Here is a 19,374-nt window from a genome sequence, read left to right on the forward strand (position 1 = left end):
TAGTCTCCCTTTGCATATTAGATCTTCCCCCTCTATTGCTATGTTCAGCACTTCTCTGAAGACCCACTTCTATTCATTATCTTTTAATTTGGTCTGAGGGTGTAGAATTTTCATTTCTCCATTGGTATTTGGTACTATTAAATGTATGCTTATAATTCTGTTTTATACTACTTCTACAGCATTTGGGTTTCAACTTCTGTTTCTAAATGTGCTTCTATAAATAAATAAACTTCGGTTAACACTTTATTATGATCAGTTTCATGGTGGATTTGGAGCCTATCCCAGGAATGCTGGGACTGAGACAGGAATACGGACTGTACGGGATGCCAGAATCTGTCGCTCTCTCTCTCTCTATCACTCTCACACACACACACACACACACACACACACAATTAGACACAATCTATGTTACCCAATCCACCCACTGTCATGTTTTTGGGAGGTAAGAGGAAACTTTTTTACCTTCAAAATATTATAACCTCATTTAGGATCAGAGAGTGATACTAATTAGAATTCATACCAGTGGGTATTGTTGTTTCCTTCTTGCTGTTTCCCCAAATTTGCTCACATTATAGTTACTATTCTTCATGCTGCTGTCTTTGTTTATATGTTTACATAAAGTTGCCTTGCTTGCATGATGAATTCTTCTTCACATAACTGAGACAGGTGAAGATATTGAGAACTTCCCCCATATACTTGAATAATCTGATTTCTTTGCAAGAGTGATAAAAGTAATTTTGTACTTCAAAGTTGGTGATATCAGGTGGAAATGAGTCATCTGAGTGAGTCACATGGATTTAGTTTGTGTATTTGTCATTGATCTTTGTGTTTTAGCTGTTCAATAAACATTAGACTTCACTAACAGTGAGTCATGAAGCTGAATGAATACCAATTAGCATTATTGAATACACATACACTAATATATATATATATATATATATATATATATATATATATAAATATATAAATATATATATATATAAATATATAAATAAAGGGATGCACCAAAATTAAAATTCTTGGCCGAAAGCCGAAACCGAACATGTTTTTTCATGTTTTTCCCATTTATTTTGCAATTTTTTCACCATTGCATAAATTAAATAGTCAAAATGTGCTTTTTACAATTTTGTCTTGCTTTTCAAAGAAAAAAATCAATTACAAAAAATACTATTTCAAAATATTTATTTAACACTGAACATTTTTTTTTCATTCCAGCTGGCATAGGCTACCAACAAGGCACAATATAACTTTAAATAAATAAATGAGTAAAATAAAAATATTTTGATGTGGTCATCTTTGAGCCCCTTGAATACCCTATGTTTGGCCTATAACTGACTGCTGAAAGAATGGAACACTCTGAAGCCTACAAGAAAAAAGTGCATTAAAAAGTGCATTGATAAGAGTGCAGGAAATGGTTCTATTGGGTTCTATAGGGTTGATTATATTGGGGATGTATACCACTCGCGTCCCTGTACACCTCGCTGAGTATTAGAGTAGATATAGTATAGTTAGATACGTTGTTAATGTTATGTTCCTTAATAGAATTAGTTTAAACTATAGATCAGTTCATTTCGTCCCTGCTGGTTTTTCCGCTCCCAGTCCATAGTACTATTTCATGTTTCTTGTTTTGTGTTTTGACCCTGAGTTCTGTGACGCGACTCTGACTCCTGCTTTGCCCCGTTTATGCCTGTTTGCCGATCGCTGATATACTATTCTACCATCATATATTTGTATTGTTTATTCTGAAAGAACACAAGCTATGAATTATATTCCTTTAAGAGAGAGATGATTTGACCTCATTGTACAAACCACAGGTGTGCGTGTACGTGTGTGTGCGTGCGTTTGCGTGTGTGGCTTTCTCACAGCTCAAATTACGCAGTGGTTTGATTGTTGGAACTCTCTCTCCCCTTAAACAAAGCCAAATTTCATGTTACATTGGCTCCATTACTTCTGGAATCCTCAGAACTAGGTACACTGCCACAAACATTGAGACAAGTGTCTATAACTCTGTTGCTTAAAGATGGGAAGGACCCAACATTATGTAATTCGTACAGACCTATTAGCCTCCTCAATGGTAATGTCAAGATTTTAGCCAAACTTTTGGCCCCTCGTTTAGAGGGGATTCTCCCTAGCATTATTTCACAGGAGCAAACCGGACTTATAAAAGGAGGGCATTCCTTTTCTAATATTCGTACTCTTCTTAGTATTTTATATTCAAAACAAAACAGTGACTCCTCTGACGTGGTCATTTCTCTGGATGCAGAAAAGTCGTTTGATAGGATAGAATGGGAATATCTTTTAATGGTGCTGAAGAGGTTCGGCTTTGAGGATGGACTGATATCATGGATCCGTGTGACATTATTTCATGGATATATGCCACGATCTGGTCACAGGACGATTCTTTCAATATCAAAACCATTAGTGCTTGGGAAGAGGAATTGGGCCTGGAGCTTGAGGATGATTACTGGGGCAGAGTGTTAGATAATATACGTACCATCACGTCATGTGCTAGACTTAGTTTCATACAATTTAAAGTGGTCCATAGAGCTCACCTCTCTAGGAGGAAACTGTCTACAATATATCCCAATGTTCCTGACGTGTGAAAAAATGCAAACTTTCGCCCTGTAACCGCAGTCATATGTTTGCACTCTGTCTCAAACTGCAGAACTTTTGGAACTCTTTCTTTGAAACTATGTCCGACGTTCTTAAAAACAAATCAAATTGGATGTCTGTCCTTTAATTGCCATCTTTGGTGTTCCATCTCAGCATCAGCCTCTGAACCATAAACAAGCTAGTGTTGTGGCTTTTGCATCGTTACTTGCTCGGCACAGAATATTGTTGTCTTGGACCTCTCAACAACCCCCCTCTATATCAGCCTGGCTTAAACATTTAATCTTCTTTTTAAAACTTGAAAAAATCAAGTACAACATCAGAGGCAGGGGTGACTCATTTTTGGGAAAATGGCAACAATTTATTACTTACCTCAATGATGTACGCATCCTGGAGGTGGATTGAGGAGAGGTAGACGGTAAATACTAATCATCTTACCTTCTTTTTCCCCCCTCTTTATTTATTTGTTTGTTTTTTTTCTGGCTGTTTGTTGTTGTTTTTTGTTTCCCCCTTTCTTTGGGTTTTGGCTGTGATTATTTTGTTGGGATGTTATCATAAGTAAAATGCGATTTTCCAATAAAAATTGTATGATAAAACATAACGCAAAAAAATTATACGAGACTCTTCAGTGTTTTTACTCAAGAGTAAAATACATAAACAAACAAACATCAAAACACACAACTCAAAACACAACTCTCACATGTTCAGCAGAGTTATGGGGTACAGCTGGAACAAAAACACCTTTCATTTTGCCATCACCCTTCTACACAACCTCCATCTGCTGAGAGGGGTCAACCTGAAACACACACACACACACACACACACACACACACACACACACACACACACACACACACACACACACACACACAATTAAAAAAAAAAAAAAAAAACCAAGGTCATTTTAAATCCATCTCGGCCTCAACCATGGCACCTATGTGTAATAACCACCTCTTTCCCCCCTCCTTTATGGATTCCACGTTCTCTGTTTGGGAAAAGAAGGGTCTGAAATGCTTTCACGATGACGACGCACACGCCTCTCACTATTCACGTTTTCCTACAAAATCGCCTCCTGTAATAACACGAGCACTGCTTTTTTAATTACTTAAATATTTTATGTATACCGATTATATACTATCTAAAATTTTACAAAAGGCTGGCATAGATTTAAAACGCTCTGAAAGTTTTCACCAAAGGAACAGAAATTATTATTATTAATTTTTATTAAACCTGTTTATGATGCTCGTGAGTGTGGCTCTGCAACATATTTAACACCTTCAGCAAGACGCACACACTTATAATGTCGTCACTACAGATCCCATGGAAATATATGCTACTTTTAAATCATTTTACTCTTAACTTTATAAATCCGAATTTCCTGCAGACAATACTAAAGGGAATGCATTTCTTCAAAACCTTTTCCATTTGTCTAAGTCAAGACTTTCTGTAATATATCCAGAAGTAGAGGACAAGTGTGATAAATGCCATGGCTCTTTAAACCTGAACCTGAGGGTTACGACGGCATCTCAAACTAAAACAACTTCTATATACAAAGCTACAGTGCAGAAGAGTTATTCTGACCGGGACGGGGGGGGGGTTTCAGTGTAGTACCTTCTGCTTGACGATCATTTGTGTTAAACCTGCCACGGTCCGTCACCCTGTCCTTCTTCTTCGCTGCTCGTTAAACGCAGTCAGTGAAACCGGTTCATAATGAACGTGTAGAGAGAGAGAGACAGAGAATAAGAGTGAATAAGCTCAGAAGTTTCTTTTACATCTGTTATCTGAGTGATGAGTGCCTTGACCTCGGACATGATCTGCCTAGCGAGGTAGGAAGCGTGAGGTTAAACACTGTGACTGTAAATAAACACTGATAACCAGGTGTAGTGTGCACTTACTCTAGGTTGTAATATTGCAATATTAGAACAGCGAGGTCATTGAGCAGATCCAAATATCTAATCACATAAGCTCTCATCACCTACAGGAACACACAGGTCTTTTAAACTCATGCACTTCGTTTTACATCTAAACCGTCATCCATAGAAAGAACACACACCCTCTGCAAATAATATAAACACAGTAGTTTTAAAAAATAGACAAGTTTTAATTAGATGAACTGTGCATCCTTACCCCCAGGTGAAGAGCTATGCCAGGGGGAGGTGGCTGTCCTGCACCCTGTCCTACTTGTGGGCTGCAGGTTAAATGCAGTCAGGTAAACCGGTGAGACAGAGAGAGACAGAGAATATGAGTGAATAAGTTCAGATGTTACTTTAACGCATCTGTGATCTAAAATAAACACTCATAAACAGGTGTTGCAGGTAAGAGTGTGCACTTATACAAGGTTCCGTAGCTGCTGGAATATAATATTGATCCTATTCATCAGATGGTTACGTCTCGCCAACACCTACAGGAACACACAGGTCTTTTAAACTCACGCACTTCGTTTTACATCTAAGCTGTTATCCATGGACAGAACACACACTCTTCCCAAACAATATAAACACAGTAAAATAAAACAGGAATGTGTTGGAATAAAACTCAAGTGATCGAGTCGTTGATCAATCGTTAGTAGAGTGGTTTAATGTAGTTTTAAAAAATAGACAAGTTTTAATTAAATGATTTGTGCGTCCTTACCAGAGCTGCAGCCTCTTGGCCGCCCAGGTTTCTACGTCCAGCCATGATGTCTAAAAATTTTTCCACAAAAATTATAAATTAATACAAAAAATATATCTTTAAATATATACACTAAAAAAAACAACAATGAATACAAACTTGTCCCAATAGGTGCGGATCAAACATTTAAGCACGCACCACATACCATGCATGTGTCCCAAACCTGACTGCCTCGTGACTGTTAGCGCTTTTTATTGTTAACAAAAACATTGTTTTTAAATAAAGAAGTGTCGATTAAATAATATTTTTTTGCGTAAAGAAGAGTTAAGCTCGTCTTGGGAAAACATTAAGAAGACTGAATACTACGGAAGTAGTTATATCATACACTTTCTGTCAAACTGTCAATCAAAGTAGTGTGCACTGATTTATAGCCCTTTATGCTTCTCAGGCCGATGGGGGAGTAAGATGGGACGTGTGTGCATGTGTGTGTGTGTATGTGACGGGAGTAAGAAGGGATGTGTGTGTGTGTGATTTGCTAAAAACGGAGGGAACGGATTCGCTAAAAAAATGAGGGAACGGATTTGCTAAAAACGGAGGGAACGGATTCGCTAAAAACGGAGGGAACGGATTCGCTAAAAAAACGGAGGGAACGGATTCACTAAAAACTGAGGGAACGGATTCGCTAAAAAAACGGAGGGAACGGATTCACTAAAAACTGAGGGAACGGATTCGCTAAAAACTGAGGGAACGGATTCGCTAAAAACTGAGGGAACGGATTCGCTAAAAACAGAGGGAACGGATTCGCTAAAAACAGAGGGAACGGATTCGCTAAAAACTGAGGGAACGGATTCCCTAAAAACAGAGGGAACGGATTCGCTAAAAACTGAGGGAACGGATTCGCTAAAACCGGAGGGAACGGATTCCCTAAAAACGGAGGGAACGGATTCGCTAAAAACTGAGGGAACGGATTCGCTAAAAACTGAGGGAACGGATTCTCTAAAAACTGAGGGAACCGATTCGCTAAAAATTGAGGGAACGGATTCGCTATAAAACTGAGGGAACCGATTCTCTAAAAACAGAGGGAACGGATTCGCTAAAAAAACTGAGGGAACGGCTTCGCTAAAAACGGAGGGAACGGATTCGCAAAAAACTGAAGGAACGGATTCGCCAAAAACTGAGGGAACGGATTCGCCAAAAAACTGAGGGAACGGATTCGCCAAAAACTGAGGGAACGGATTCGCAAAAAACTGAAGGAACGGATTCGCCAAAAACTGAGGGAACGGATTCGCTAAAAAACTGAGGGAACGGATTCGCTAAAAACTGAGGGAACGGATTCGCCAAAAACTGAGGGAACGGATTCGCCAAAAACTGAGGGAACGGATTCGCCAAAAACTGAGGGAACGGATTCGCAAAAAACTGAGGGAACGGATTCGCCAAAAACTGAGGGAACGGATTCGCCAAAAACTGAGGGAACGGATTCTCTAAAAACTGAGGGAACCGATTCGCTAAAAATTGAGGGAACGGATTCGCTATAAAACTGAGGGAACCGATTCTCTAAAAACGGAGGGAAAGGATTCGCTAAAAACGGAGGGAACGGATTCGCTAAAAAAACTGAGGGAACGGCTTCGCTAAAAAACTGAGGGAACGGATTCTCTAAAAACGGAGGGAACGGATTCGCAAAAAACTGAAGGAACGGATTCGCCAAAAACTGAGGGAACGGATTCGCCAAAAAACTGAGGGAACGGATTCGCCAAAAACTGAGGGAACGGATTCACAAAAAACTGAAGGAACGGATTCGCCAAAAACTGAGGGAACGGATTCGCTAAAAAACTGAGGGAACGGATTCGCTAAAAACTGAGGGAACGGATTCGCCAAAAACTGAGGGAACGGATTCGCCAAAAACTGAGGGAACGGATTCGCCAAAAACTGAGGGAACGGATTCGCCAAAAACTGAGGGAACGGATTCGCCAAAAACTGAGGGAACGGATTCGCCAAAAACTGAGGGAACGGATTCGCCAAAAACTGAGGGAACGGATTCGCCAAAAAAAATTGAGGGAACAGATTCGCCAAAAAACTGAGGGAACGGATTCGCAAAAAACTGAGGGAACAGATTCGCAAAAAACTGAGGGAACGGATTCGCTAAAAACTGAGGGAACGGATTCGCTAAAAACTGAGGGAACGGATTCGCTAAAAAAACTGAGGGAACGGATTGCTAAAAACTGAGGGAACAGACTGCGAATGTATGATATAAACTTTACGCGGTGCGTGCGCGGTTTACAAAACCGAGGGTACGCTTACAATTTTAAAATAACTCTTACAATTTAAGATTAAAATTACTTGTTGAACAACAACTTGATTACAGAACTTGTACATCTGTCTGGCAAACAAGAACACAATTATAAACATAAATATTATAATCAAGTTCACTTAATCATGCTTACCTGATTGAATACTCTTGACAAAATGTGATGGAAAAAAAACTCCGTCGCTGCTGTGTATCCTACAACCATGGGCGTAACCACGTATTCTTTGGGGGGGTCGTGTCCCCACCAATGTTGCCCCCCCCGAATATACTGTACAAAATATTTTCTATATGTCCCTCTGTAATGAATCTGGCAAACGGATCTGTCTTTTCTTCATCTATTCTATTTATTTATGTCTATTCCTTTTTAATATATTTCCGTTTGTTAAGGAAAATAGGTGTGTCCCCCTCCAATTGTACACTTGGTTGCGCCCATTACCAACTCAAAAATGGCACGAGTTTCAAATCAAAATGGCATCTGTCCACCGGATGGACGCTCGGATCACACATACAAACACAGCACAAACCTACAGACCTCGTGGGGAGAAAAGACTGGTAATTACACCATTTTTTTCAGTTATTACTAATGTTATATAGTACTATATATAGATTACTCAGTGATTGGGTCATATATAGTATTGAAATTCAATAAATTAAACATTTTAATAACTATTAATACCTTAAAACAGGGGTGCCCAATACATCGATCGAGATCGACCGGTCGATCGCAAAGGAAGTGCGGGTAGATTGCCATTCAAAGAAAAGTAGATGTTAGCGTTGATGTACAGGGCAGCCAGTCTGAGATCTCGTCTTTTCTCTCACCATGCGTGTGCGATCAAGCGCGCCAGTGCTAAAGGCTATCGAGCGAAATCGTGGGGAGAGGACATTTTTCAGTATTTTAAAGACTTCATTGAGAAAACCCAGCTCCAGTGTGCAAATTGATATCAGTCAATGGTTGAGCAGCGCAAATGGATTCATTGCCAAGTGCAGGGAAGACGATGCTTTCCCTGACTTCCTTAACTACCACTGCATAATACACCAACAAGCCTTATGTGCAAGAATGCTAAACATGAAAGAGATCATGGATGTGGCAACAAAGATCGCCTGTTCTATACGTGCTAGATCACTTCAAAGACGGCTGTTCCGTGCGCATCTGGAGAAGGCAGACTGTGACCAATCAGCTCCTGCTACACACTGACGCGAGATGGCTTAGTAGGGGTAAATTCCTGCAGAGATTTCGAGAGCTCTGTCCGGAGATAAGCGAGTTTCTTTTTGCTGTTATTCATGCAGAATACACCCAGGTCAATAATGATCAGTGGCTGCTGGACTTGGAATTTTTAACCGATCTGACCAACATGTTAAATGAGCTTAATTTGGAGCTGGTCAATACGATCAGCTCAGTTAATGCCTTTAAACGGAAAATGCAACTTCTGTTCTCAAAGCTGCAGCGCCATGTTTTTGGGAACTTCCAAAACCTCGCGTCAGATCTGGAGACGCAGCGGAAGGCTTGTGTGCAGTTTAACATTGCACGCTACACGGAGCAGATTGACAGCTGTCGGTCAGAGTTTGACAGACGCTTTCAAGACTTTGCTTTACTGGTGCCATTCTCCACATTCATGTGCTACCCGTTTAGGGACAATGTTGAGGTTGATTCACTCGCATCGAAAATTGCAACGCTGTTTCACCTGAACTCGTCTGAAGTGGAGGATGAGATTTTGAAACTACAGACTGACATTGAGCTGAAGTCCAGGGCGCATAGACAGTTTTGGAACTTACTCACAGAGGAAAAGTACCCAAACATGAGGAAATGTGCCACCTCCTTGACTGCATTATTTGGCTCTACTTATTTATGTGAGTCAGCCTTTTCACACATGAAGATCATTAAGTCCAAATACCGTTCCACAATGACTGATCATCATTTGGAGGCCTGTTTGAGGCTGGCTACCAGCAGCTACTGTCCGGACTATGCAACCCTGGCTGACTGTGTGTGTGTGTATATATTTGAAGTATACTCATAAATATATATTATATATTTTATATATATATATATATATATATATATATATATATATATATATATATATATATATATATATATATATATATATATATATTTCACATTTTTTGTGCAGGTAGATCTCTTTGACTGGTCCTGTTAAAAGTAGCTTGCAAGCCAAAAATGTGTGGGCACTCCTGATCTATAGTATCAAAAGCTGCACTAAGGTCGAGTAACACAAGCAGCGAGACACAACCCTGATCAGAGGTCAGTAGAAGGTTGTTTACTACTTTAACTAACGCTGTCTCTGTGTTATGATGAGGTCTAAATCCTGACTGATACATTTCCTGAATGTTATTCCTAAGTACTAAGTACGAGCATAACTGCTGTGCTACAACCTTTTCTAAAATCTTAGAGATGAAGGGGAGATTTGATATAGGTCTATAGCTGGACAGTTGAGGGGGATCAAGGTCAGGTTTTTTAATCAGGGGTGTAATAACTGCTAATTTAAGTGATTTAGGTACATAGCCAGTGCTTAGGGAAGAATTGATGTATTTAAAAGTGGTTCAATTACTCCTGGACAAATCTGTTTAAAGAGACATGTAGGTACAGGATCTGGTATGCAAGTTGATGAATTGGCTGAAGAGATTAATGAAGCTAGTTCGGTCTCTCTAAGAAGAGTAAAACACTCTAAACATTGATCTGATATTGCTATATTATCATCAAATGAGTTTGTTACAATACTGTCTGGTTTTAATTTAATAGCCTGAATTTCACATCTAATATTTTCAATCTTAACAATGAAAAATTTCATGAAATCTTCACTGCTATGTAACGATTGAGCCTTTCTCTCTGTATTGGTTTTATTCCTAGTTAATTTTGCTACTGTGTTGAAAAGTAATCTAGAATTGTTTTTGTTATCTCCTATTAAAAGATTTTCTATATTTCAGTAGGCTCTCCTTCCATGCTGTTTGGAATATCACCAATTTGGTTTGACGCCATTTACGTTCTAATTGTCAAGTGGTCTGTTTTAAGGTACGCGTTTGATCGTTATACCAGGGTGCTAGCTTTTTCTCTCTAAATAATTTTCTTTTGAGTGGAGCCACTCTATCTAGCGTGTAGCGGAGTGTTGACTCTAAGTTTTCAGTCGCCTGATCGAGTTCTAACGGATCAGACGGTGATCCAAATATAATTGATGTCTCTGGGAGGTTATTTACGAAGCTCGGTGCAGTAACTGATGTGAAAGTATGTTTTATGCGATAGCGAGGCGAGGTGGAAATATTATGATCAATATGTATTATGCACGAGATTAGATAATGGTCTGAGACAACTTCAGACTGCAGAAAAATTACAATATTTTCTATATTTAATCCATATGTTAGTATCAGGTTAAGAGTGCGACCACCATTATGAGTAGTTCCGATTACGTTCTGATTAATCCCTACTGAATCTAAGATGGACACAACCGCTGGGTCTTCCACGTTATCAAAGTGAATATTAAAATCACCAACGATTAATTCTTTATCTATAGACACAACCAGGTTTGAGATAAAGTCTGCAAATTCACTACGAAATTCAGTATATGGCCCTGGGGGTCTGTAAATAATAATTAGAGAAATTGACTTATTTTTTGTGCCTACATAAGTTATGCTGGTATAAAGAATTTCAAATGAATTAAATTTATGACTAGGTTTTTGTGTGACGACTAGATTTTGACTATGGATGAGTCTAACACCTCCTCCTCTAAAAGTTGAACGAGGCTGGCTTCATTTAGGATGAATGAAGCCTTCATTCAGGAGGACTGGCTTCATTTAATGCTACATACTCGTTTGGTTTAATCCAAGTTTCCGTTAAACACATTAAATTACATTCCTGATCAGTAATAATGTCGTTAACAATAAGAGCCTTAGACGCAAGAGATCTAATGTTTAATAGTCCTAGCTGCAGATTAAAGGTGCTGGATGTGCATTCAGTATGATCTAATTTTATGTTAATTAGGTTACTAAGACAGACATTCCGATATTGTTTGTGTATTTGTACAGCTCGGGGAACAGACACAGTCTCTATAGTATGTACTACAGGTGTTGGACTATTAATTGAACATTGCTTATGATGAACGTTGTTATTGTGGGAAGATGAGCTTATGGTAGACAGTCACTTGGAGTGTAACGTCTTGGAGGTGTTGTCAGACAGCAGTTCCGCTCCGAGGCTGCTGGGGTGCAGGCCATCAGGACGAAACAACCTAGGACGCTCCCAGAACAGATTCCAGTTATTAACAAACACCAGATTCTGTTCACTACACCAAGAAACCAACCAGTTATTTAAAGCTAGAAGTCTACTGAACTTTTTGGCTCCACGTCTGTATGAGGGAAGAGGTCCAGAAACGATGATCTTCGCGGTGGGTGATCTGCCTCGTACCGTTTCGATCAGGCTGGAGAAGTGCCTCTTCAGAACCTCCGTCTGTCGCAGCCTGATGTCGTTTGTCCCCGCGTGCGGCACAACCGCTCCAATGCGCTCGTCCTTCTTCAGGATCCCAGATACCTGCGCAGCGACATCAAGGACACGAGCACCAGAAAAGCAGTGTGTGTACACCTTACCTGTTGTTGAAGCGACGCGGATGTTTCGCACAATGGAGTCCCTGACGATCACAGCGTTTCGTCTGGTCTGACGGAGAGGGGTGAAGCGGTTCCTGGTTGGAATCTCGAACATCGGAGGCGGAGAGGTCCTCGCCTGCGGTCCAGCCCGGCGGTCCGGCGTGATGGAAAAGCCCTGGGCTGGAAAAGTCCTGGGTGCACGGTCCCTGCACAGAGAAACACACTGCGTAGAGGGGCTGGGAGTGGAAATATCACGCTGCGTGCTTACCTTGGATGTGTAGGCAGAGGCACAAGATATTTCCAGTGCAGTTCGTCGCTCCAGCAGCTGGGCCTGCTTGTCGAGTAGGCCGCGGATCTGCTTCTCCACATCCTCCAGTTCCAACAGCACCATGTGAAGCTCGAGCGAGTCCTCATCTGCACTCAAAAGTGGAGAAACAGCAGACATATTTGCTTTTTAAACAAAACAGCGGCAAATAAGATAGACGTGAAATGTAAACAAGGCTAGCGGTAAGATGATGCTAGCGGGCTACAAGCTAGCCGCGGATGTTTGTAAGAACCGATCAAATTTAGCGACAGCACAACGTTACGATTGTTTTATCTAAAATAATCTCAGTTATATTTGTATAACGTAAGGTAAGTAATTTTTTTCGACCTAAAAAGATATAGCAGGACAAAAGCACAGTGTCAAATCACTTTATACCAATAATAATTAATAAGAAATAATTTAGAAAGCCCAACACAGAACATTTAAATGACCGCTATTTCATCTAACGACCCCTGTTTGAATATCTGCCTTGCGTTTAATCATGGCGTATAAAACAAGGCAGGCGTACTCATTCCCAGCAGTAATATGAGTATGTGCACAGTCTCTACATGCTGTTATAGTAATCACTGGTGAGATCTGATACCGCAATGTGGCGTTCAACTGCCAAGTAATCGATTACATTTAAGGCTGCCACAGCCAACTAAGGTTTGTGGGAAATACAGTGCTACTCGGAAATGATTACAGTTTACGAAATCCTGACTTGTAGACCTTGATGTTGAAACAATTTTTAATATGGTTTATTAAAAGACCTGGGTCCTGGGTAAAAAAAAAAAAATGGGTCAAGCCCAAAATGGCAAAATGTTAAGCTTTTATTGGTTTTAACAACAATTCATTGTTCAGGAAATGAGTGAGAACTCAACAAAGAGATAAAGTAAGTTAGTATGGAATAGCTTTTCCTTTTAATTAAGAAGAAAATCTGTAAGAATTGTGGGTAAACCTGCAGACAGCATTTTATGATTTATTTTTTCTAATTATATTTATTTTATTTTTTTAGTTTATTTTAATTTTGAACACCCAGACATGTGTTAGTTGGACTTGTACATCAAACGTTTTAATAATGATCATGATTTTACCTTTGCATAAAAGAAGACTAAAAAACATTTTAGAAAGTTTTTTTCTTCAATCGTGTCCTTCATGTTTGAAGTATACTGTAAAGATATTTCTGGCATACAAATTACAAGAAGAACAAGGAGGACTACACTAGTCGAGTTCTATTTGTTGGGACTTGTATCATTGTACATCACATATACATACACCAGTTAGTTATATACAGTGTGTATGAGGAAAATATTGTACTCAAATAAAACTGTAAAGCATCCCAGCAAAAAATAAAAAGAAGCTAAATATCAAAAATTGCATGTTTTATTCATTATACACAGACATTTTTGAACTTTTTCTATGACGGATGTCAACAATTTTAGCGTTTACTCAATTATTTGTTGCTTATTCACGGATCTAAAAGTAATAAAACGAATGATAATACAAGTAATGCTTGTTTTTCTAATCTTCATCACTCTATTCATCTCTGCGGTATGCGGGGTTTTTTTGGTCTTCTCTTCTCAGCTTGTGCACATAGTTGGCAAGAAATGATATGGGAAGCGAATACGTCTCCCAGGTAATGTAGCAATTTTCCTGTATAGTTGTGGGGGGTTAGAGAACTGAGAGAGAGAGAGAGAGACAGAGAGAGAGAGAGCGTGCACGTGCATTTATCTCCAGCCCAAACAGGAGTCATCACAGGTTGTGCTAAATGGCCCAGCATGTGCAGAAAGTTATTTTCTAACTGGGTGCCTCTCCCTGTACATGCATCTGATAGAAAACTTCCCACGGCTACAGCGGGCCGCTAACAAGATGCTCTCCCTTCACTTCCTCTCTTTCGTCATGGACAGTTTATTCCAATATTTTCCCCTTTCCCGTAAAAAGTTCAGGTTTGAAAATAATTGAAAGTGTGTTATTTTTCCTCCCTAAGTAACTTCTATGAAACTAAAATAGAAAAAAAAGAAAAACTGACTGCATTGCATGTGGCATATCTGTGAATTTACTTAATGCTTCTGTTGCTCTGAGAATGGCAGCCAGGCGGAGCAGAATCCCAATTAAATTATCTAAAGAAGAAAGAGCAAATAAGCGCTTTAAAACTCCGAGGACGCTTCAGTAGGACCAGACTTACAGTGCTATTCCTCCTTCTTGTAACTGCATACCTTAGCTATTAATTTCACTGTAGTTACTGAATAGCATGCTTTAACTGTAATGAATAACTGCATGTTTATGGAGCTAAAGGAATACATAGTGGAAATGGATGTCTTTTGAGATTGAGTACATTGTAATTGAGTATCAGTTACATTTTTCCTCATGTTAGCAACATGTTAATGTTAAAGAGCGGCTGTGGATCAGGTGGTACAGCGGGTTGTACACTAATTGTAGGGTTGGAGGTTTGATTCCCAGCCTACACGTCTCCACATGCCAAAGTGTCCTTGGGCAAGACACTGAACCCCAAGTTGCTCCCGATTGCAAGTTAGCGCCTTGCATGGCAGCTCTGCTACCATTGGTGTGTGAGTGTGTGTGTGTGAATGGGTGAATGAGACACAGTGTAAAGCGCTTTGGATAAAAGAGCTATACAAGTGTGCCATTTACCATTTAAGGTTGGACATGTTAAGGAATGACACACAACAGACTGTGCTCCTGTACAGAAATAACGAATGCCAGCACTGTGGTTCAGGTGGCAGAGAGGGTTGTCCACTAATCGTAGGGTTAGATTCCTAGCCCACATGAGTCCACATGCCGAAGTCTCCTTGGGCAAGACACTGAACCCCAAGTTGCCCCCGATGGCAAGTTAGCGCCTTGCATGGCAGCTCTGCTACCATTGGATTGTGAGTGTGTGTGAATGAAAACCAGTGGAAAGCACTTTGTAGAACCGATAAGGTTAAAAAAGCGATATTTAATTGCAGACTATTTACCACTATACGCAAGCAAAGCATTATTTTCACGCGTTATTGCACTTATACGCAGACTGGACGCAGCTGGAATGTATTGAGGGCCTTTTGTTTCCACTGGATCACTTGCCCTAAATGAAATCGAGACAATAAGGTTTTCATTTGACTCACCCTTGTAGAATGCTAGTCATGAACGTTATGTAAGGAATAACACACTCCAGACCGTTCTGTTATTTGAAAATAATGCACAGCGGTGATTGGGTGAGGGATGAGGGAGGGAGGGAATTCCTGATGGAACTCATAACCGAGACTTACAGTGCTTACAACTGCCGTAAACGTTAAATAAATGTGTTTTAACAAAAAAAAAATTAACAAAAATTTTAATTCAGAATTTATTTGTCAAACACACCAACCATACGCAGTACGACATGCAGTGAAAAAGCTTTTTACGACTGTCCATAACATAAAATAAGACTTACATAGACCAGAATTTACTTTATACACTTAGTAAAAGGAAAAGTATAAAATCTCAAAACTTGTATAGTATTAACCATAAGCAACTGTAAGAGTCACTTTGTTATAAACATATTTTAAAAAAAGTTTATTAGTCTTAGTTCACCATACAAGTCCCTGTGTACGAGTAGTTACTACGTATAAAACAATAATGTATTAAAACAAGAACAGTGTAACATGAAGGATAGGTTAATATTAAGCCAGAACTACCTGTGCTGTTATATGAACACAATGCACACCTTCTGACCAACTTCAGATTCGATTCGAGCGTTCAGCCACACGGCGGTATGAGAAGGGAAAAGTGCCGGGGTTTCCTGTCATTTGGAAGCACCAGAGGCTCGGAAGGCACTCGGCGAGTAGGTTCCAGGAGGCGAAGAGACGGTACATTCGAGTACTAATTGTGAGGACTACCTCACTGATTTTGTGGTCACATGATCACGGTGTAAATGTGTGTTTATAATAATATGGTGATAGGAATTTGTGCACTATTATTTCCTAAACTAGTGAACATAAACCATAGTAAATCCATGTGAGAGAGGGACGGAGCGGTTGTTCAGGTGTAAACGGGATTAATCTTTTCTCCGCACCATAGTGTTGCTCTCTGCATCAAAATATTGCCACTCATGACTTTTTTTTTCTTTTTTAACACCATACATGCTCTCTGAATTCTTCGGGATGTAGCGTATAACAAATACCCCGAAGATTTAACACAGTTTTAGTACACGTTCTTAGTGTGTGTGTCTGTGTGTGTGTGTGTGTGTGTGTGTGTCTCTCTCTTGGCCTATATAACTGTGGGGGAGACGCATCAAATAATTGAAATGTCAGCTCGAACTGGAGGACACAATGTAGTGATACAATACCAAAACAGATTAATTTGTATTTTCATACACTTGTAATGTAATAAAAGTTCTACATGTACCTCTATAGCCCTTTTTTCTTTGAAACCATTTTTGATAGGAAACTAGTTGAGGTGATGATGACATGAAATAAAAATATTAAATGGCAATGGCAAGGTGTAACAGTGGTATTTTTTGTTACATTTATGTTGCCATTGGTCTGTGAACGTTAAAATATTAATTTAACAGCTCAGTGTTGAGATTACAATTGCAATTTTAAAACTTTTTTCAATTTAATTACTTTCTGGGCTCAACTCCGACTCAGCCGTTAAGGACACGGACTTGAATCCAACTCGGCCCCCTTTGGAGGCAGACGCAGACTCGATTGGTTAAGGACGTGGTCTCGACTCGAACTCGACAAAGGTGGACTCGGACCCAACACTAGCATTTCTTAATAGACTTACTTGAATGCTTCAGTTTTCAAACTGATGGCCCGATATTCTTTGTCAAAAATTCCTTGACAATTCTTCCCTCGGTGATGTCAGATTGCTCTGGGCTAGAGTTAGAAAAACACTCCAATACATGTATACTCCCTCCACCCTGCTTGACAGTAAGGATTTGTTTGTTTGGGTTTATTTGGGTACTATGCTGTATTATCTCTTTGTCACAATACTTTCACCTGAACTGTCCACTTGAGAACAAATATCTTTAATACTCATACTGTAATAAGAAGTAGGTCAGAAAATCAAAGTGCAGTAATAGGAGCTTCTCAGCAGAAAGCTGTTCTCTGTAACTTCTGACCTATTGGCTGCTTTCTGCTCAGCGTGCTAATGTATTATTCACACTGAACACAGTACACTGGACATAGCTGTTTTGTTTGTTTGTTTCTTTGTTTGTTTGTTCAGAATTATGATTATGATTTTAAAAAAATGTATGGAATATAGAATTAAAAACTACTATATGAATATGCAGACTAAGTTCTAATCATGAACCATGTTCACAATGCTATTAACTGTGCATTTGTAGTGTATAATAGAATATTTAAAATAATAATAATAATAATAATAATAATAGCATAAATAGGCACAGGCATAAAAAGGTCATTAAGAATACTGCTACTGACAGAAGTTTTATAATGATAAGAAGGGAACGTGGTCAATAAGATGTGGCAAATATTACCTCCTGTTTTGATGCAATAGCACTGATGGCAAACCATTAAAATTCTTCAGATTGTTCCTGCCAGCTTGTTCTTGATTTACATCTACACTTAACTCTCATTTAACCTTTTAATGATAAATAGATGATGTTTACACACCAGATCTGTTACTTCTGACTGATCATCAGTGCTATTAGTACATGATTTGTTGAGGTCCAAAGAGTTGTCAAGCAGCAGATATAGGACACAGATACAGGTAAATGAAAGGTTAATTAAGCAAGCTTGCAGGCAAATCCAAAATGTGAGACAAAAACAAGATCAGCGAACAGGTAAAGGTCGGGCGATGTACGACCAGCATAAACTGGGCTAGGCAAAGAGCGAAGACAAGGAATCCAAAACCAAGAGCAACCCAGAAGGGACTATGACTAAATTTAAGTCTTGGTAATGATTGGTTCAAAACAGTATATTTTGCATCGGGTGCACTGTGGTAGTGAATTTGAGTCTAGGTGTGCACAATTAGTAATCAGGCGAGATTGAACGTGTGTGACGGGAACAATGGTGCGTTCAAGTCATGTCAGAAAGATCGTATTTACGACTTGAATGCACATGAACGCCACCACAAAGTCATAATTACGAGTGGGGAAACTATGGATTTTCTTTGAGCTCAGAGTTGGGGTCGTGTCAGTAAGAAGGAATCAATGGATGCAATGTCCGTAGTTGACGGTAAATTTGAATGTTAAAATGGAATGTTTACTCGTCTCAGAAGCCGATTTCAGTTATTACGTGTTTGGTATATGCAGCAAGTTATAGTCAGGCTTTTTTTATTTACAGTAAAACCAAGCTAATTTCATGCACAAAATAAGATAGCGTACAATTGTCATATAATATGTGATGCAAAATTTTAGAGTGGCTTCATAAATTGATTAAAAACATTTATAAAAAAAAGCAAAACACACCTGATTCGCATTCTTTGTTAGAGTAGAGTTTTTTTTTAAAAAAAAAAACACCTTGCTCTATTTTTTTTGTAGTTAATTAAAAGAAAGTACACCATCATCTTGCCAAAGTGACCTGAATGCACCTGACGTCATAATTACGAACCTCCCAGGAAGACTTGAACGAACAGTAAGAGTCCTGTTGGAGCCATGTTGGTAGGCCGCGTGGGGTTATGGGTACTGTAGCTGGACGCAGATTGACATGTCATTAACATGATACATATACAGATGGTTGATAAAGCGTCTTCACACAGCAGGCAAAAGGCACATGTTCTTCAAACGTGACACAAATTTGTTACTTGCATGCCTGCATGAACTACATTTTCATATGTGGTCCTGAAATCCATATCTGATACGTGGCAATGCAACCGCTGTATGAACAAGCAGGTCAGAATTCATGCGACTTTTACGTCAATCCACCTCGACATTCGTCATGATTTCCTGCCGCTGGGAAGGAAAGATGGAAGATAACAGTGAAGGAAGGTTTCAGTGGCGGGATAGTGAGCTAACGGA

At 39.4% G+C, this 19,374-nt stretch overlaps 1 protein-coding gene and 1 long non-coding RNA gene across 2 annotated transcripts; both read right to left on the bottom strand.

The window, feature by feature from the left end:
• Positions 1-3,247: 3,247 nt before the first annotated feature.
• Positions 3,248-4,820, bottom strand: LOC124627486 (uncharacterized). The gene is made up of 4 exons (XR_006981913.2): positions 4,738-4,820; positions 4,506-4,585; positions 4,222-4,284; positions 3,248-3,406 (listed from the first exon to the last, which is right to left on the bottom strand). It is a non-coding gene; the product is annotated as an uncharacterized LOC124627486 (long non-coding RNA).
• Positions 4,821-10,811: 5,991 nt separating this feature from the next.
• LOC128634117 (uncharacterized) lies at positions 10,812-19,118 on the bottom strand. The gene is made up of 2 exons (XM_053684363.1): positions 18,968-19,118; positions 10,812-12,526 (listed from the first exon to the last, which is right to left on the bottom strand). Exons 1-2 carry the CDS (start codon positions 19,074-19,076, stop codon positions 11,673-11,675), a joined length of 963 nt encoding a protein of 320 aa, XP_053540338.1. The 5' UTR covers positions 19,077-19,118; the 3' UTR covers positions 10,812-11,672.
• Between the last annotated feature and the right edge of the window lie 256 nt (positions 19,119-19,374).

This window comes from Ictalurus punctatus, chromosome 12 (assembly GCF_001660625.3).
Source record: "Ictalurus punctatus breed USDA103 chromosome 12, Coco_2.0, whole genome shotgun sequence".
NCBI classification, from domain to species: Eukaryota; Metazoa; Chordata; class Actinopteri; order Siluriformes; family Ictaluridae; genus Ictalurus; species Ictalurus punctatus.